Consider the following 20,287-nt stretch of genomic DNA (forward strand, 5'->3'; position numbering starts at 1 on the left):
GGGCTATGAACAAAGAAACTAGCGGAAACATGTGCAAAAACAAGTTGATATCTAAATTAGACCCCCACAAAGCCAACTGATGCCGACGAGACAGGTGAGCCAGACCAGGTGAGCTGGATCAGGTGAGCCGGACCAGGCGAGCCGGACCACCCCTCCCTGCTGCTCGGGTGTCCAGGCCCCCTAGGTCTTTTTGGGTCTCTGCCAGTAAGTGCTACAGCTGTGTCAGCTCAGCCCTCAGCACAGCATCTTCCAGCCCACCGGGCTGTCCAGGTCCAAGGGAGCGGGGTGAGTCCTCTGTGTCTCCAGAGCTGGGCTAGGGAGAGGCGGCACCAGTTTGGAGAAACTGAGTCAGAACGGTGGGACGCCAGGGCCTGGCTGTGGCGGAAAGGTCATACAAAGAAAGCCCTCGCGCCCAAGTCCCCAGGCAGAAGTCAGAGAAGCAGAGGAGAGCCTCCAGGGAGCCCCAGCTCTGCGGTGTGGTGGCAGGGAGGCAGGGCCTGTGGTTCTTCATGGAAGAGGCAAATGGGGGCCTAGCAAATGGCGGGGGAGGGGAGCCGCTCCCGTCAGGCATAGAACTCCTCCTGCTTGCTGGGCTTCTGGTAGGCCCCGCCGTTGGCTTGTTTCGGCTCCTCCAAGGAGTAGCTGCCCTCGTCCTTCTTCTTCATCCGGTACAGCATGAACCCCACCAGGCACACGGCAAAGATGAGCCCCACCAGGCCTCCGGCAATGACCCCTAGGGTGGACAGACAGAGACGGGCTCAGCTCGGACTGAGCGGAGGCCCCTAGGCGGAGGCCCCTCTCCCACTGGGCAGCCCAAGCAGGGGCCTCGGCAGTGGTCAGCCCCACACCCGGGCTAAGACAGCCTCCACACACCCACCCCCCGAGCCGCAGTCTGTCCCCTCCCCACGCCCCTGCAAGAAAACTCACCTCCCAGCACTTCCTTCCTGTCCAGGAGGCTCTGTGAGGTGCCCGTGACCATGTGGTCCACGGGGAGCTGGTTGCGCCGGTCCAGCTCCACGCCGGCCCCAGCCGAGTTCTCCACAGCTGTATCGAAGGTGAAGTCCTGTGGGAGGGCAAGAGCAGGATTAGGGCCACTGCCACTGCCGGCCGCAGCCCCCAGTCCCTTTCCAAACCCAGAAAGAAGCGGTTCTGGCCTTCCCTAGGCACCTCGGCCACCGGCTCAGGTGCACGCCCCAACCCAGACTTCCTGGGGCCCAAAGCCAGGCGCCCCTCCCACACGACACCAGCGGGATCGCGGCCGGTGGTGCAAAGTGCATGTTTCTGCAGGACAGGAGGCTCGTGGGGTGCAGCGTGCGTTACCGAGCACCAGAAGATGAGAGGGGACACTCGTCAGGACTTGACCTTTCAAGCAGGGGCCTTGGCTAAGGGTGGGGCCCCCTCCTTTTGGTGACCTAGAAAGAGTTGCTCTGGCCTCAGTTAGCTTGTCCTGCCCTGGGGGCAGGAGAGACCTAGAGCCTCCCCCTAGGACCAGGGCACCCAGCCTCCCAGGAAATGCAGAGGACAGCGGGCGAAGGCCCTCACCGGCTCCCCAGAGCCCTCTCCCACTGGGAGCTGGTTGGAGGCGCCGTCTTCGGTGGCCCTCTCGGTGGCAGAAGGACTTTCTCCATCCAGGCTGTGAATATGAGGGCCGTGCTGGCCAGCTCGGTCGGAAGGTGTGGTCTCGTGGTGGTCAGGATGGGAGGTGGCTGGCCCCGGGGCCGTGGCGGCCCTCGCTGTCGACGTCCGATGGGCGGTCGGGTGCTGTGTGGTCTCGTGGGGGGGGTGGGTGCTCTCCTTCTCCCAGGGGGTGAAGCCAGGCTCCACCTGGACCACGTGCTCTGCCTCTTCACCCTCTGAGCCCCCTCCGGGCGGCAGGGCAAAGGAGGTGACGATGGTGTCCCTGTCGGTAGGCTCGGGGGCTGTGGGCGTGGCCGGCAGGAGCCCCAGATCCTTCCAGGTGGGGTGGGGCTGCCGTGTCAGGGTGATATCTGGCAGAGCACCTGCAGGGCCAGAAGCAGCGTTTGTTGGGACGGAACCAGAACCTCAGGACAGGCCAACTCCAGGCTGTGAGGAAGGCCAGGGTGCTGGGGCCGGGACAGTGACGCCGGCTCCCCGATCGGCAGAGCAAGCCGTCCCCTCCGTGAGAAGCCGCACCCCCTGGCATGGAACTAGCTGAGGTGACGATGGACTTTGGGAAGTGGACAGGGAAGCTGCCCCTTTCTGCTGCATGTGCCCAGGGCAGCCTGGTGTCTGAGGCCAGGCGACAGCAAGGCCTTGTGAGGGAGCTTTCCTGTGACAGCTGAAGCCCATGCTCTGGCGGGGACATCCCCAGGAGCCTGAAGGCCTGATCCCCAGCATGCACACCTTTCTACCTGCCGGCCCCCTTCCCAGAAAGAAAGGCCCAGACTCTGCAGACAGAGGCCAGTTTCCTCCCTCCCAGCTCTCAGCCCTCCGCCTGGGTGGCCTCAGCTCTTCATCCTCAGCTCTCCCCTACTTCCTCGGAAGTGGGGGTCCAGCGCAAGAGCACCTCCTCTGGGGGGGGCTCCCTGACCACCTCCAGCTCGGGGGTTTCACTCCCCAGGAGAGATGGTTTAACAGTTATCTAAGATGCACACCACCACCCCCCAGGCTGTGTGCTGCCCGACAGCACCCGACAACCATTGGAAGTCAAGATATTCCCACTTTACAGATGAGAAGATAGAAGCATAGACAGGTAACTTCCGAAGGTGGGCCAGGGAGTCAGAGGGGCAGACACGGCTGTCTGCAGCAGCAGCTCCTGGGGCCTCCTGGAGCCCACAACATGCACTGCCCCCACCCATGCAATACAAACTTCCTCCTGTAGCACAGACCCCATCTTACCCCAGCAGGCCAGGCTGGGGACTGCCTGACCACTACCCCCAGCCATGACCTGGGGCATGGAGGGGGTCTCACATCAGCCTCACCTGCACCCGAGCCAGAGAAGTTGTCAGAGTCATCCCCAGAGCTGTCTTGATCTTCGGGGGGCACATTGGTGGCCACTATTTGCTGGAAAAGAATCAGAAAATGGTATGAGCAGAGGCCTGGCCAGGCCCCGCTACTCCTGGTCCTCCATCCTGGACAGTTGAGTAAATTCTCTCCCCACCAGAGCACAAGAGGAAAGCCCGCGCGTGTGATGTGGACGCCAGGACCCTCGGGTCGGGGAAGCCCGCTGGCCCACATGCATCCCTCCAACACTATGACAGCACAGCTGTGTACTAGGTGTTGGGGCGCAGAAACACGACAGGAGGCAGAGCCCTTGTCAGAGAAGCTCAGTCAAGTGAGGGCACCCCAGACCTCTCAGAAGACCCTGTTACTTAGAACACAGGCTGTGGAGCCCCCTCAGTCCACCCTACACTAAAACTCAGACGTCTTGGGGGGCCACTGTCGAGGGAGTTTCACAGTCCAAGACCACCAAACCTATCCCACTGAGTGTCTGGAGGCCCCAGAAACAGTCTCATGAGGACCTGGCTCCAGGGAGAGGGCAGCCCCGGGGGAGGGCAGGGACGGCAGGGAGCTGCAGTGAGGCTAGTCCCCACACAGGCCCACCCAGCCTGCCCAGGACGCCTCCCCACAGTGGGCCACTTGCTTAGGGGCAGGAAGGGCTGGGTCCAGGCCTACATGGGAGACGAAGAAAGGAACGCCCAACAGGCTAGGGACCCATGAACCTGATCTTCAAGGGACCCTGCACTAAGGGGGACCCCACAAACGGGCTTGGGCCTGGCTTGGATCTGTGTGCAAACAGCTGCCCAGGAACGCTGCCTCCCAGGTCCGGCTCCGAGAGGCGGCCTTGCCTGAGTGTGAACAGACCAGGGGTGAGGGAGGAGGGGGTGCCTGGGGGCTGCCAGACAGGACTAGGAAGGGGCCTGAGCATAGACAAGCAGGCCTGCGTAGAAACTGGGATGGGGGACCACCCCTACCCCCAACACCGGCCCCAGTACAGTGGATGGGAAGGCAGGGCCCACAGACTGGTGGCAGGAAAAGTAGCCATCAGTGTCCTGTTCAGCATTTGACCCAGGTGGCCTGATGACACAGTTCACCTGAGGGGCCAGAGACAAGGTCAGAACAGAGACGGAACAAAGGAGCAGAACAGCTCAGAGCATGCAGGCTGGGAGTCCCCCGACCTCTGCCACTTACAGCTGAATGGCCCTGGGGACATCACTACCCCTCAGGGCTCCATTCTCCCCATCTGTAAAGTGGGGTGGCAGAGATCATACTCTATGATGGTTGCAAAATTCGATGAGGTTAGACATGTAGAGACCCCGACAGAGCCCCTCGTGTCAGAATTGCTCCTCCACCCCGCAGCAGGGGTGGCTGCTCTGTCAGGGAAGATGGCGGTGAGTCGGGTTGCAGGAGAGGGGGTAGCTCCCGCATGAGCGTGGGCTCAGGCTGCAGGGCGTCCTCAGCCTAAGAGGCCTTGCCAGGTCCTGGCCACAGGCCACACAGGGCCCCCTCTTGAGAGAAGGCCGGCAGGGAGGGAAAGACAAGACTTTGACCTCCTGAGGCCGGGGCACAGCTGCCAGGTCAGGGCTGTATCAGACACGTGTAGAAACCGCAAGGCTAGAAATACCACTGAGTTTCCTCCAAAAGCACAAAACCCAACTCTACCTTCCCCTCACAAGAAAAGGTTCTGGTCCCAGAAGGAGCCGTCTGAGCCGTCATGGCCCACCTACAAGGAACAGTTAAGTTCCCCACTTTCTACCTGTTCCCCAAGCCACATGCTGGGTCCACCGTCACAGGTGTTTCAAATCCCTGTCCTCACTCCACAAGCTTCCGAGCTGCCCCTTGCCTCCCCCAAGCCTGCGCCCTTCAGTACCCAGCACAGTGCCCAGCAGGCCAGTGCGAGAGCAGCCAGCGCCCGCCCAGGTCCACAGCAGACTGCTCCCAGCAAGGCGGCTTGGAGGGGAGCCCGCATTCTGGGGTCCCACTCCCTCACACCCATGGAGACCCTTGTCACACTCTCCAGTGCCTGCCCCCGCCCTGGGCGTCCTGCTTCCCAGGTGGTCCCCACAGGAAGAGCACGTTTCCGATACACCGACTCCGTCGCTTGGAGAGGAAGCTCCTGGACCAGGGCTCCAGCCGGAGCAGCCTCAGAGCACCAAACCTCCAGAGAAGCCAGAGTCAAGGGCCCAGGCCCTATTTCACAGGGAGGGAACCGAGTCAAGCAGAGAACTAGACGCCCCAGGGACCCCACAGAACCTGGGAGGCACCAGCAGAGACCCAGATGAAGACGAGGGAGGCGCAGCCCTCACCTAGAGGAAGGCCCCACAGGTTAACAGTTTCCCAAGAGCAGGGCTCCTCTCTTGACTAGATAAGACCCGGGATCTGCCCAGTCCCTAAAAACAATTTGTTCCCTCAACTCTGCTGGGCTTATTCCTCTGCAATCATGTTTACACAACAAGCTCTTAAGCAAACGCTTTCTCCACTGAAACCAGTTCCCTGGCCTCCAGGCTGCCTCTCCTCCCCTGGGCTGGGTCTGCACGGTGGGGCTGGGCTGCAGTGACCCAGGGATGGGCCAGAGTGACCTCCCAAACCCCCTCCGGCCTGAACCTTCTGTGGTAGTCTCAGCAACCTGGGGAGGGAATTAGCAGAAACTGCTAAGTTTGAAGTTGGATCACCAGGTGCCAGCTGACACTGGAGTCTGGGTGAGACTTCTGGTTCACCGTGCAGGCCGCTGTGCCGGGCGCCGAGGCCAGCCCTCGGGCTCACCTCAGCGCTGCCCCTGTCTGACCTGAGTCCTTCTGGGATCCCCGATCAGGGCTGCCTGGGGACAGACCAGCCTGGCTCGGAAACCACCTCAGAGTTGTGTGAGAGGCAAAGGTAAACCAGCCCCCATTTTTCAGGGCACCTTCAATTTCTGCAAGTCCAGGGAAAATCCATTTTTCATACAATAAACCAAAGCCCTTATGTTCAGGTCAAGAGGTTCAGTTTGCTCAAGGGAAAGGCCCACTTGTTCCTTCACAGCCCTCACAGAGGCCCTGGCAGCCTCCTGGCTGGAAAAGTCAGGTTTGGGTCGGGTGGGAGTTGGGGGGTCATGGGGCAGGGAGGCAGAGAGGAGTCCATGTCCATCTCAGCCACACTGGTCTCCTGGACATGCCCAAAACTGCGTGGGAAGGATCAAGAGAGGACAGGGGCCAAGGGTTCGGAAAGCAGGAAAGTGGCCAGGGATGGCATGAGGCCTTCTCCAGCATCGGAGCTCTCTCCCTCCCTTCCCATCTCCCCTGCAGGTAAGTCAGGGGGGCGACATTAATAGTTCTCACATGGGCCTCCCTGGTGGCGCAAGGGGTTAAGCACCGCACTATGAAGCAATTCGCAACCTCTGCAGCATGAGTTCGATCCCCGGCGGGCCAGGGAGCAACCCACATGGCGCAGCAGACCTTTCCTGTCTCCCCGCTGCTCCCCTCAGCAGTGTATTTCGTCAGTCTGCCTGTTCTCCCCACTCTGTCTCTGGTGAGTCCTCTCACCCTCTGCATCTCTGGCCTGTACCCCAGCTCTTGTATGCATAAATAAAATCTTAAAAAAAAAAGTTCTCACAGCTAAGGTACTCAGGTTCAGACAGAGTGAGGGACCTGCCCAAGGACAGCAGCAGTGTCCACAGACTTCTGGACAACTTGTTCTCCTCACCTGCCATCTCTAGCCTTCTCTGTGGCCCAAAGGTCCACTTTCCCTGGCTGGTGGGTCCACCTGTTTAAGGCTCCTCAATGAGGCTTCAAGCTCTAGGAGTCATGGCATGAGACCCCTGTGCAGCACTGGCAGAGACGCTTCTAGAAGGTAGCCTCAAGCCAACTCCTGCCAGCGCTCACTCTATCCTGGCTGTAAGGGGGGCCATCCTCCATTCAAGTAGCACCCTGGCTAGCCCAGGGGCCTGGGAGTGTGATGCAGCCTCCCTTCAGACACACGGGGCAGGAAGCTCCACGGCAGGGTCACAGATGGGACATCAAGTGAGCATCTCAGAGGTCAAGTGAGGGGCTTCTAACTTGGGGCTGACCAAAGAGGATGTTCATCTGTACCACCCCAACCCCTGGCCCCCACCACCTCCTATCAATCCGCAACCACCACGTCCCAAGGCCATGGCTCCCAGCCCGCACCCTACCTCACTATTGTGTGTCGTCCGATGCTGGACTTGAGGGATAAAACAGACCTTCCAGAAGCGTTACTGTGTTCCCCAACACATGCTAAATGGACAGCAGCTTGGAGTTCTGAACTTAGAAATTGGGGATCATCATCCTGGGACTTTGTGGGAAGGAGAAAGAGGGGGTGAGAAATGGTCTGCCCAGCCCTGGCCAACTGCCAGGGCACAGAGTCAAGCCCTGGAAGGGGAACCTGTGGAAGGGGAACTGCAGGGCCTGGGTTCGCCCTATGAGGAACATAAGGGCCAGGCTTGAAGTCCCCAGCCAGAGAGGACAGGCCCAGTCACACCAGGACCACACACCATTCCAGGGCCGTCGAGATCCCACACGACAGCAGGGACCCTCAGGAGGCTTGAGAGATTCTGACTTTTTAGAAGCTTTCACCCCCTTATTGATGGCAGAATCTATGGATCTGAGGGAAACAGGCTGACCCCTCACCCCCAGACTTCAGCGAGCAATCGGGGGATGAGTTCTCTGAGGTATAGAAATTCAGCCTTTACCCTCCCCAAGCCCATCTCTGCATCAAGATGCCCAACTGGCCAGCAGTAACACCCAAGCCATCACCCAGGCTGGGCCTTCTTCCTCGGGGCCCAAGAATCCCCTGGAGACTTAGCTATGACGCTCCTCAGTGCCAGGTCTGAGGCTGATTCAGTGGGTTTGGGGTAAAGATCCAGGGCTCCACGTGCTGAACATGTCCCCCACTCCTGTAGGTGGTCCGCAGACGGCTGGGAGAACAGTCTAGACAGGACGAGGCCTCACAGAGTGGCCCTGAGGCGAAAGACCCCACTCATATGCTCACCAGGCTCTGAGTAGCGTCAGAGTTCTGGAAACAAGTCCCAGGGCCAGTAACTCCTGGCGGCTCTCTCCACCTCAGATCATCTGCTCTCCAAGGACAGTACCCCACAGCTCCTGCCCAGCCTCACCATGGAACTGGGGAGCCCCTCAGCTACCAGAGGCACCCAGCCCTTGGTTCCCAGCAGGGCACACTGTAAAGCAAGACTCTTCTGTCCCAAAGCGAGGCTGGGGTGCTGGCAGCCTGTCTGGGCTATGCCGGCCCTCCTCAGCCTCTGGGGAAGCCGGCCTGGTGCAGGGGCGTGGCTGAACCCCACAGCAGACCCAACGCTGAGGCCAGGAGGAACCCACCGTGTGGGGAGAGGGGACCAGCCACTCAGCTCTTCCAGGGGCTCCTGCCTGGAAGGGAAGGAGGGAAGAGGATGTTGCAAAGCACCCAACCCCACTCCTGAGTTCTACCAAATGTCTGGGCCCGGCAACAGTGGGATTATGATTCTGCTTCCTCTCCTCCGGGAGGTCATCTGAACCCATTCCTCTGGCGCTGCTCACATGGCTGAGTACAGCCCCAAAGGGCCAGGTAGGTCCAAGCCAAAGCAACTTGCAGCAAGTGTGTCAGGGAAAGGCAGGTCAGTGACACCGGGGTGGGGAGGAGCCCAGGCTGCCCCAGGGTGTGGCCCAACCTTCCAGTACCTGGTTGGGTGACCCTGGCTGGGTGACCTGGCAGCTCTTGGCCTTTCTTTGGACTTGTTTTCCACAAGGACAACAGAAGGGGCTTGGCTGCAGAACCCTAAACTTCCTGAAGGCGTGGCCTCATTCCCTGTCAGTAAGGCCAGCGATGTGGGGTGAAAAGGAGGCCACAAGAGGGTCATGGGGGACAGGAGGGCGGCCCAGGAAGACAGGCACTTCCACACGGGGGGCGGGGGGGGTGGATAATAAATCACTTCCTCTTTGAAGGCTTTTTTTCCTAACTTGGGAGCCGCCAGGGAGGCACAGAACTCAAGGCTCTGTCCTCAAGACCCTGAAATCTCCTGGCTAAAGACACTCCCGGGAAGGAGGCCCCACCGGTGCTTGGGAGCAACATCAGCATTTCCGGTGACAGGCACAGTGATTTAAAGACTCTGTGTCTCCCCACAGAGTCAAGCTGGGGCCTGCAGAGGGGGTGATGAGTGAGCCCCAGGGCAGGGGAGCCGGGAATGGGCAGGTAGGTGAAGGGGGTGTCCTTCCGCCTTTACCCAGAAAACATGCATCTTTGGGGGCACAGACAAGGCCCCCAAATCCATCAGCACTTCCTTGTAGGGTACCTCCTACGTGAGAAACACCCCCCAGCCCCCAGCTACACACATAATCACACCTCAGTGTCCCCACCTGGCCGCTTGGAGACAGACCTCACTGTTCTGGGGGATCCCAGGCAGGGCCGGGGTGCAAGGACAGCACCTGGACTTGGTTTTAAAGACCCCTTTGCAGTCCCAGGTCCCTTGGGCCTGAATGCCGGCGCTTTGCATGGGAAACCTGAGGTCAAGGTCTGAGGGCTGTCCCCAGCCCCTTGTGGCCCACCTGGAGTACCGGGACAGGCCAGGGTTGTGCTGAGAGAGGAGGGATCCCAAGGCTCCACCAGCACCCCCAGACCCACCCCTCCACAGAGCTGGCGCCTGCCTGGCAGACGCGTGCTGGGACTCGCCTCCGAACAGGCCCAGCTGAGGGCTGGGTTGGGGCCTGGAGCTGGAAGACCAGTTCCTCTGCTTTCTGGCCTGCCAGAACCCAGCCAGGCAGGGCAGGATTCCACTGGGCGTTGAGTGGGGCTGCCCAGCCCAGCCCAGCCCAGCCCAGCCCAGCCCTGCCCAGCCCGGCCCAGCCCCACCAGCCTCTGCTCCTGGTGCTGACCTGGGAGACAGATGAGGGATGGTCAGAAGAAAGTGACAAGTCCCGGTACCAGGACAGCCTGGCTACAGCCTGGGTATTGTTCCCAACTCACTGGGTCATTGGGTGACCTTGGCAAAGACCCTGCCCAGGTTGCTCATAGGTACAACAGGGTTTGGCCCAAGCGGGAGCAACGGGCGGTGGGGTAGTCCTAGTTCCAAGTCTGTGCTAGGCAGTCAAGGCCGCCTGAGGGGCCGCTGGCAGCTGTCTTACCAAGGGAGATACATCCCCGACATGGGACTCGGCGCAGAGAGGACCCAGGGAGGCTGGGTGGGGGAAGGGGCACTGAGCAGTGACTCAGGGTCATGACTTTCAGTTTCCGGAAGGAGCGTATGGCCGAGGCAGGAAGCTGGAGATGTCCCAGATGAAGATGATTCTGGGTGGGAAACGCAATCCAGGGGCATAGACGACAGCCTGGCCTCCAGTGCTTGTCCCTCTGCGGCCCAGGCTGACCTAATGAGCTCAGTGCAGGATTCCCGTCAGCCCCCCATGAGGGCCCCCCCCACCCCCCCTACCCCCCTGCCCCCCACCCCCCCCCACCCCGACCGCTCTCCAGCTCATTGATCTTCAGACTCCACCTGGCACCTCTGGCATACGGGCTGCTAGAGACAGCCTCCCCCTGCTCTGCTAAATAAAGTGTCCTCTAGTTTCACAGAGGCAGAAATTTGCAGTTTCGACACCTGCACCCAGCCAGGGCTCCAGCTGTGTACGTCAGGGTGAGGGGAAGGACGAGGCACTCCTATCGCTGTCCCTGCAGCTACAGAGCATCCCCTTTAAAATAAAAATGCCTCTGAAAAGGTTAAGGGACGCTAGTCGCTCACACTAGAGTATAAATCAGGTCACATGGAGGAGGGGGCTACTTCTGGATCTGGAGCACTGCGGGTGGGCAGGAGTTACAGAATCAGGGAGAGGATTACTAAAGAGAGGCTGTAGGATGCCAAGAACAAATTTTTAACCTGTGTCAGAATGTGATCACCAGTCAACCCAACACCCAAGAAGGAAAGATTAAATTTCCTTTGGGGCAACCTGTCTGCAATTCCAGGCACAGAACCTTGTCCCCCACAGCCTAAGCCAACAACCCCACCCAGCTGCCCTGGTGTTGGGGCTACCAGTCTCCTCCCAATCCCTCCAGCCTAGACCACACCTCCTTGGGTCAGGAGCCAGCCGCTGCCAGACTTTCTGAGAAGGGGGCAAAAGCCATATTTGCAGACCCTATTACATCAGCATGCTGGGGTAAGACTAGCAGCCATTCACCGGGCCCAGAGCAGCTCCACACCCAGGCGGTACAGACTGTACCCCTCCCCCAATCACAGCCAGTGGGGGGCTCTCTCCTGGGGCACAAACTCAGCTCCTGGCTCCTCCAGATCATCTGAGCCCGGGCAAAGAAGGGGCTTCATGAGGCAGGATATGAAAAAAGCCATTTTAGAGGTGAGGAAACCGAGGCTTAGGAGTGGGTGGAGAAGGAGCTGTGGGGGCACAGGAGGCAGGATGGAGCCTGGATGTCATCTGGGCAGGCTGTACCCTGTTCGCAGCCTCCACACACCTCTCTGTGAAGCCTAAAGTGGACACACCGAGGCAGACGATCCAGCAGCTCGGGTCGCACCTCATCTGCCCGGTCCCAGGGCCCAGGACTCCAGACTTACCCCCAGCTCCTACCCCAAAGGGGAGCCAAACCACGCCTTCAGGCTCAGGCTGCTCTGGTTACACGTGCAGAAGGGATGGGCCAGGATGCCCAGTCCCTAGTTGGGGGTCAAGATGAAGGATCCTCCTTCTACAGGGCGCTGGAGGGGAGATGGGGAAATGCCAGGGACTCTGCTCAGAGTCCAGGACCCCTCAGCCGCTGCTGCAGACCACGGAGACATCGGGGCCTGCATCCTGGCTGGTCCCTTTCCCAGGACTCCCAACCAGGCCTGGCCCCTGGAAACTGAGCACCTGTGCGCATCCCTCCCCTACCCCTATCCCCCCAGAGCACCTGCATGGATGGAGTATGGGGAGACAGGGTAGCCCAATGGGTCCATCCCCCAGCCTGGCTCAGCAGGTCCTGGCTGGCCCAGATGTCTTGCTACCAGACTCCCCCCACCCCGTGTTCCATCCAGGAACAGCAGCGCCACACCCCTGCACTTCGGCACCTCCACCTCCGGCCACGGAGACGTGGGAGCACCGTCAGCCTGCGCTCAGTCTCAGCGGCTCCCAAAACACCCCACAGCCTAGGTCCCTGCAGACCACACACCCACCCGGAACACCCTCCAGGGCAGGAGACTGTCAGGCCCCGGGTGCTGCCCTGGGTAACAGGTGCTCTGTGCCCTGCCGCCGGACGGCAGCAGTCCCCAACCCAGGAGCGCCCGTGGCCACCGCGGAGCCTGCCCGCAAGTGCCCCTGAGGCCGGACGCCCAGCCCGTGCCGGGTGCTGTGGGTAGATGCGCACACCCAGCCCGAGCCAGCGTGGCCAGGGGTCTGCCAGGGGCTCCCAAGTGGGAAAGATGTGGCTTCAAGTGGACATCACCGTAGGGAAACAGGTCTTAGCTCCCGGGGAGATCAGGAGCCGCCCAGGGCAGTCGGGAGCATGGCTGCAGCCCCCGCAGCTCCCGCAGCCCCCTTCAGGGCCCCGCTTGCCTGAGGCTTCCCAAGCCAGTAAACGCCCTGCCTCGCAGCCAGCTCGAGCTCCTGACTTGAAACTGCCATGGGGGGACTCTGGGACAACCCCTCTCTCGGGCCTTCATGTGTCACTGCCCCCCCAGCCTGTCTCCACAGACCCACCTGCTGCTGCTTCCGGTTACAGGGCGCCCGGGCCAGGCTCGCGCCCTCCCGCCAGCACGGGCTGTGCACACGGCAGGTACCTGGGCTCTGGCCGTTAGATCTGGCCCCAAGTGCCCATCCCAAACTGTGCTGGAGGCAAAACTCTTCTGGGGCAGCAGGCTCAGGGACACCCTTGGACTGTCCCCCAACACAGCCACGACCTCACCGCAGCCACTCAGCTGCCTCCTGCCATTTCAGGGATGGGCTCACTGGGGCTAAGGGAGGCCCCTGCACACAGGCCCCCAGCAGTGAGGAGGAGGGCAGCGTCAAAGCCAGGCGCCGGGCCCTAGCCCGCATCTCTCCCGAGCCAGCCCACAGCGGGCTCACAGTCAAGGCTGCCTGGGCGAGTCTCGGGGGAGGATCGTGGGCCTGGCATCGTGACTCAGCTGATGAGCAGCGCGATAAACATGCCCATCTTCCCCACTGCCCCAACCTGCCCGCCGTGGCTTCCGCTCCTGCTGCTGATGAGCGGACCCGGGCAGGTGGCCCAGTGCTGAGGTGTGTGCAGACAGCACCAGCCCCCACCCCCAGTCTGACCGTGGCGCCGGCAGTGCTGAGCTCGACAGAACACTTCCTCCAAGCAGCCTGCCCTGACCTCCACCCCCAGGGGCCCGGGGCCACCCCCCAGGTGACCCCTAGGGCAGCTTGTGGTCCTCGATTCCCCAGAAGGAATAGTGGTGAAGTATCTGAGCCCAGGCCAAGTCCACCCCAGGCCGTCACCCGCCCGCAAGGCCGCCGGAGCCGTCCGAGGGGAGGAAGGCCTCAGCAGACGAGGGACTGAGGGACAGTGGCCACGACTTCCCCAAGCCACACAGCACCAGGGCCCGGCCCCCCCCTCTGGGGGAAGAACTTCTCAGACTTATAAAGCTAGGGACTAAGGAGTGTCAGAACTGTTGAAAAAGGGAGAAGATGCCAGAAAGGGAAGAAGAGAGGGAGAAAGAGGAACACAGCTTCCTGCTTTCTGAGGAGGAAGTGGCAAGAAGGTGGGAGTCAGGTTTCCCAGAAATGTGTGGACTGTTGCCTAAGCAGCGGGAAAGCCCAGTGGGGGAGAGGCAGTCAGGACCTACCAGGGACGGCCCCGCTGTCCTGCAAGCCAGGCTAGGGGCCCACCACCCACACCCTGGTGCACACACACACACGCGCGCGCGCGCACACACACACACGCTCACACAGAGCTCCTAGTGGGCCTGCAGCCCTCAGGTGAGTCACTGGGAAGAGGAGTTTTTCCCAGGGCTGAAGGCCAGAGCAGCAGTCTCTACATATAATTAACAGCCCACAGAGTCGTAAATGCCAGGAGGAGACCTTGCAGGGGTGCAGGGCAGGAGGTGCCACCTCTGGGATCCTCCGACGGGGCGGGTCCTCCGCCAGCCTCCCCTCTCCGACCAGAGGGTCCCGAGACCCGAGACTCTCCTCTGTGCTCTCCTCCTCCCAAGCTTGCCTTCAACCTTGTGGACTTGCAAGAACGCCTGGCTCCCCAAAACTGCCGGCATGACAGGCAGTGGGACACTTTCCAAAGGAAGCTTAGGCCTCCCGACTCCCACCTGAGCTGAGCCACCCCCTCCTCTGGTCCCCACGGCACGCAGGACAGGGGAGCTGGCCCAGTAGCCCGGGGAGGCTGGCATCTTCTGGGATGGACTCCCCGCCCAGGTCAGCTTCCTGAGGAGGGCAGAGCAGTAGCAGAGCAGTAACACCCGCAAGTAAAGCCAGCCCTTCAGGCTGCGGGGACTTGTATCCACCTGAGCTGGAAGGAGCAGTCGCCGAGGGACCCTGAGCTCGGGGTATGCCCTCTGTGGCCTCACCTCTACAGCCTGCACCCCAGTGTGCATCCTTGTGTTGCAGGAAACATATGTGCCTGCCCTCCTGCAGGCATCATGGTCCACTCAGAGGAAGGTTCCAGAAGGCACGCTCCCATCCCAAGCCCAGCCTCTGCTGGAACAGCCAAGAGGGAAATGACTCCATGCTGAATCGGTTCCAGAGGGCAGGTTCCTGGCGCCAAAAGCCCTCTTTCCACAGACTCTCTTAATCCCGTTCCTCTCTAGACACACTGGACAGGCCCTCAAGGGGGGCTTCCAGCCCAAGTCTCCAAAACTGGTTGCTGAAACGGAGGAGATCAGGAAACAGTTCATTCTGTGAAACTACCAGGCTCTGGTGAAGACATCATCTCGTGACCAATCTCTTTGGTGCCCCCACCTCAGCGGCACTGGCCCTGGAGGGGGCCAGGAGCTTGGGGTGCCAGGGTACCCAAATCCCAGAATTGACTGACTGCCAGTGTCCCCACTGGCCAAGATGAAAGACAGCACGCGCAGGCTGTCAGGGCAGGCAGGAGGCCCCTCCGAACACGAGAACAGGGACACCCATCAGGCTAGTTCACATCAAGCCAAGGACGTGCGGGTCTTGGGTGCACACGCCCCACCCTGTCCTTGCGAGTCCATTGCTTCCTGACCCAGGGTTCCTGGGGGAGTTCTTGTCTGTCCCTCAGTGACCATCAGGTGTCCCCAGCCCATGCCCAGGAGGTTGCCAGCGTCCAAGTTCTGCCTCCAGGGGCTCTTCAGGTCAGTGTAGCCCAGCCAGACACCCCTGAATCCAAAACACACACGCCAAGGTTCTCCGAGATAAGCAGCAAGTACCCAACGTGACCCTGTAGGGTTCAGCCAGTCCCTACATTTTTCAGCTTTGTGGGGGAGACTTATCTGCTTATTCAGACCTATCCATTTATTTGGGGGACACACAGACACACACACACAGACACACACACACACACACACACACACACACACGCTGGTTCCGCCATATCTGCCCATGGAAGGGAGGAGTCACCTCTACAGGCCTCACCAACAGTATGGGAGCAAGATGAATATAAAAGTTTGGGGTGAAGATCAGAAGGAAAGGTAGGCAAAGCCGTGAGCCCTCAATAGCAGACACTTGATGAAAGGTAACCCTAATTATACCGACAGCTAACTTTCCTCCGGTGCTTTCTTACCAAACACTTTCACGCCTTCGTTATGAAATGCAGAGGCAAGCGACAGAATGAGGACAGGGAGAACAGGTGTGCTGCCCGCTCTGCAGAGGACAGCGAGACTTAGAAGTAAAGTGACTCACCGAGATTACCTGGGGAGCTAGAGGCTGAGCAGCGACTCGGGCCTAGGGCTCTGCTTAACCCAAAGTTGTCTCTGGGCTGCCCCACAGATAGGGCCACTGGAACCACGCACCCCATCCAACTAAAAGTAGGGGAATAGGTGGAGACAGGACAGGGGCAGAAAAAGGGGCTTGCTAACGAGGACTGCCAGCGAGTCAGCTCCACGGGGTCCAGGCTGCCTGCGCCTGGCCGGTCACCACACAGCCAGGGGGAAGAACTGGGAATAGATGGTCACCAGGAGCCTCCCCAAGAGGTCATTAACATCTGTTCACAGTGGCTCCCCGGGAGGCCATGTGTTAGTCGAGGTACTATAGGGGAGACTGCACAGGCCCCCGCTGAGGGCCACGAAGGCCCGAGCCCCACACGTCCCAGACGGGGCACACGCCACTCACGGGCGGGCACTTCCTCAGAGCCGCCCCCCCCCCCCCCGGGGGCGAAAGCGTTCCAACACATCAAACTCGCTTCTCGGTGCTGCTGGAGAGAGTCCCCACTACAAGCAAACTGAAAACTGCAACGCACGAGCAGGCCCGCGTCATCTTGGGCTGTTCTCAGACGGGGCGGGAGAGGAAAAGAAGTCAGAATTCAACATACAGCGGCCCGGGGACAAAGTGCTCTTCTGTGCTCCATAAACCCCGGCCACACACTGGGGACCCGGCATCCAGAGATGCGAGAGTGCCTAGTATCCCTTTGAGAGTAAAGGGACGGCAATAAATACTTCAGAGTCCGGCCCGCAAGTCATGCTCGCAGGGCGCTATGAACTGTCAGCTCAGGGAGGACACCCGCACACGGCTGACCCCACTCCCAAGGGGAGAGTCCAGAGCCCAAACTTCAGCTGCCCGAGGAAAGATGCCGCTATGAAACACTCTCCATCCAGCTTTGGCTTATTCTTTCCAGGGTCCTCTCCCTCCGCCCCTCCAATCTGGGTTAATGAGGTTTTCCTGGAACCCACCAGAGCCACAGGTAGACTTCGGCGGCTCCACCCTCCGCGTGGCGGGCGGCCAGGAGTGACATCACCCTGGCAGTTAGCACCTCCCCCGCCCCCACCCGCTCCGCCTGGCCGTGGGGAACTGTCTCTACTGGCCCCCATAATTAAGCCAAAAAGGGATTTTATGCCTTTCAAGAAAGAGAAGAGAAAAAGAGCGAAAAACAGAAAATAACTATTCCCAAACAAGCCACTTCTCTTGCATGGCCGGAACAAAAGACAGCGGGAAACACACACGCACAGAAGAAACCTTTTCAGACAAACCAGTTCTGTCTCCTGGGAGGGATCTGAGCACCTCCGCCCCGGGAGCCCAGCCTCGCCCATTCAAGGACAGGCGCCCAGGACCGTGCCCCACCTCACTGGTCCCCAGGGGGGCTCTGACCTGCTTCCCACTGAGGCCTAAGTGAACCCTGGGAGAGGGCCAGATCTCTGCAACTTGTAGACACCTTCCCCACAAACCACAGTCCTCTTCCCTTCAGCGAGGGGGTGGCAGAGGCTCTGTACCACTCTGTGCCCCCATTTGTAACCAAACATGGACACCCACTGTAAGAGGAAGCAGACAGGGCTGGGGAAGAGAACACACAGTCAACTTTATGAAGGAAACCTCAACTCCACGTCAGAGTCTGACCCCAAAGCTTAATGCTTTCAGTCTCAGCTCAGCCACCTCCTCCAGGAAGTCTTCCACTACCCAGTTCTAATAAGCCTTATACCCTCTCCCCTTCCTTTCCCAAGAGATTCAACTGCCTCAGGGGTTCTGTGTTTTCAAAATGTGTCAAAGTTTCTGGGAGCAAAAAAAATGCCTCATAACGCAGCCTCTTTCCCTACCCAGCTCACAGAAACCCCGGGAAACATGGCCCCCTGAGAATCTCAACTCCCATCTGCCTCCCTGACGTTCTGGAATTGAGCTCATAGGAATGCCAGCCTCACCCCTGATCCCCCAAGGAGCCACTGCCACAGCTCCTCCCAAGGCCCCATCTTGGGGCTGCCAGGTGGGCCAGGGGCTTGGCCAAGCACCTCCTCGCTCTTCCCGAGTGTTAGCTACAACTGGAGGCCCAATCTGCACCCCACAGAAGGCACAGCCCTGAAGGGTGGAAGAAGCCAGGTGCTTCCCTTCAGACCTGAAAGCCAAGCGTCCACGGGAGACCCGGCTCAAAAGCCCTATCTGTTCTGGGGGCCCCCCAGGTATGGCACCCCTCCAAACACATTCCAATTCATCAGTAATTTCAGGGGCATCAAGGACCCTCTCCGGAACCTCAAAATGCTTCTGAGCACAAGTCACCTGGCAGACAGGTCGGGCGACTCACGCATCAGCCTGGAAACCCCTGCCCGGAGCCAGACCCGACCCAGGAAAATTCCCCAAAGCTCTCAAGAGCGGGGGCTGCTCCTGTGATCCAGGGACCCGCTTGCAGAAAGGCGGCCTGCCCGAGCGCCCTCCCCGGCTGCCACGGTCCCCGGGGTCCAGAGCCCCGGCCGGCCGGCTCCCTGCCCGGTCCACGTGCCTGCGGCCGGGCGCGCGGCGGCGCCCAGACGGGCCGGGACGGCCACTTCCGGAGGGACGGCCGCGCCCCCTCCAGCCGGGGCGCGCGCCCCGCCCCCCCGGGGACCCCGGGCTCCCGCGCCGGGCGGGGGCGGGGGTGGACGCGGGCCCCGGGCGCGCTCTGACACCTGGCAGCCGCCGGGTCCCGGCCCCCGTCAGGGCCGGCGCCGCGGGGCGGTGCCCGGAGAGGGTTACAGGGGCCGAGAACAAAGCGCCCCCGTTGGGGAAGGCGGGCTGGCGGGCGGCGCTGGACGCGAGATCACTTTCGGGGCCCCGGGATGCTCTTTGTCGGCCGGTCCCTCTCTGGAGGGGACCCAGCTCCCGCCAGCGGAGGGTCCCGGAGCCCTCCCCGGAGGCCCCCCCAGGCCGGGGCTCCACATGCACCCCCGCTGCCCCCCTGCTCCGCTGGGCGGGCCGAGGGACCCGCCTTCCCTCCGCGCGGCTCAGCACAAAGCCGGGCCGGGGGAGGGGAAGGGCCGTCCCGAGTCCACTCGCGGGGAGGCCGCCGCGCCCCCGCCGCGCCCCGCTCCCGCGCGCGCCCTCGGCGGGCGCACGGCCCCGGCTGCCCGAAGTCGGGGTCCTGCGGGCCCTCGGCCGGGGTTCGGGGCCGACCTCCCGGGACGTCCTGCCGCCAGCTCGCTCCGGGTCCCCGCCCGCAGCCCGGCCAAACCCAGGGCCCCCTCCGCCCGCGACCCCGCGCAGCCCGGCCCCCGCTCCCCGAAAGCGCGCCCGCCACCTCCCGCGCTGGCGCGCTGCGCCCCGAGTCGCCTCCGCCGGAGGACCCGGCGCCCGCGCTTGGCGCGTCTGGTTTGAATTAGGGGCGGCGGGAGGCGCGCGGGGCCGGGTCGCTCCTCCCGGGCGCCGGCGGGGGTCGGGCCCGCGTGACCCGGGGGAGGCCGGCGGAGAGACCCGGCGGCCGGCGGCGCCGCCTCGGCTTGGCGGGCCCCGCGCCCCTCTGCAGGCGGAGAACCGGGGCGGCGGGGCGGGTCCGCTCCGTGGGGCGCCCCGGTCCCCCACCAGGAGCGGCGAGCCCCGCGCGGCGCCCGCCGACGGCGGAGGCGATCCGGACCCAGCCCGGCGTCGGGGCCGCGGTCCCCGGGTCCCGCGGGCCAGCGCGGGAAGGAGGCGAGTCCCGCTTCCCCTCCCCCTCCACGTGCCGCCGCCGGCCCCGCGGCCCGGCCGGCCCCGCGCCCCGCGCCCCGCGCCCCGCGCCCCGCGCCCCGCGCCCCGCGCCCCGCGCCCCGCGCCCCGGCGGGGCCGCACTCACCGCGAGGGCCGGCGGCGGGCGCAGCGCCAGCGCGCACAGGCAGAGCCAGAGCGCCGCGCGCCCCATGCTGCCCGGACCGGCGCGGGCGCGGACTGCGCGGGGTCCCGGCGGCTCCGCGGGGAGGCTGCGCGCCCTCGGGCGAGGCCCCGGCGCGGCTGTCCGGGGGCCGCGGGGTGCGCCGGCTGCGGTCCGCTCTCTGCCGCCGGATCCTCGCGGCCCGGCCCGCTCCGCGCCCGCCGAGCTCCGCCTTAGAATAAACCCACAGGCCCTAGCCGCGGCGAGAACTAGCCCCCCACCCCCACCTCGCCGGGTCTTGGGGCCAGATTCAGGCCACACCCCCTCGGACCCGCCCCCAAAGCCGCAGCCCGGCCCCCGGAACGCCCCCGCCCCAGCCCCGCCCCCGGGGCGCCCGGGCAGAGCCGCGCGGGGCGGGGAGGTGGTTCCCGCGGGCGGCCGCTGCGGACGTGGGCGCCGGGAGGGGGGGGCGAGGGCACCCCCGGCCCCCCGGCCCCGGGCCCCGAGGGGCGGTCTGGCAGAGGGGCGCGAGGGAGGCCGCGGACCTCGCCGGCGGGCCCCGGTCTGCAGCGCCCTCTGGGCGTGAGCGCGGAGCGCCCTCCAGGTGCGTTACTCTCCCAGATGCTGGTGGGAACACTTTCTGGGGTTCTGCTGGAGCCCCGCGTTGATCTTAAGCCGACGGCTCCCTTCGCTGCTTCGC

The 20,287-nt window shown here is 62.6% G+C and overlaps 1 protein-coding gene across 1 annotated transcript; it reads right to left on the reverse strand.

The window, feature by feature from the left end:
• Positions 1–563: 563 nt before the first annotated feature.
• Positions 564–19,863, reverse strand: SDC1 (syndecan 1; the record flags this gene model as incomplete). The annotated part of the gene is made up of 5 exons (XM_084234584.1): positions 19,573–19,863; positions 2,943–3,024; positions 1,543–2,000; positions 928–1,063; positions 564–733 (listed from the first exon to the last, which is right to left on the reverse strand). The coding sequence occupies exons 1-5, from the start codon at positions 19,636–19,638 to the stop codon at positions 564–566; spliced, it is 912 nt and encodes a 303-aa protein (XP_084090710.1). The 5' UTR covers positions 19,639–19,863.
• Positions 19,864–20,287: the final 424 nt, after the last annotated feature.

Source organism: Talpa europaea (assembly GCF_964194135.1).
Source record: "Talpa europaea genome assembly, chromosome: 6".
Classification (NCBI taxonomy): domain Eukaryota; kingdom Metazoa; phylum Chordata; class Mammalia; order Eulipotyphla; family Talpidae; genus Talpa; species Talpa europaea.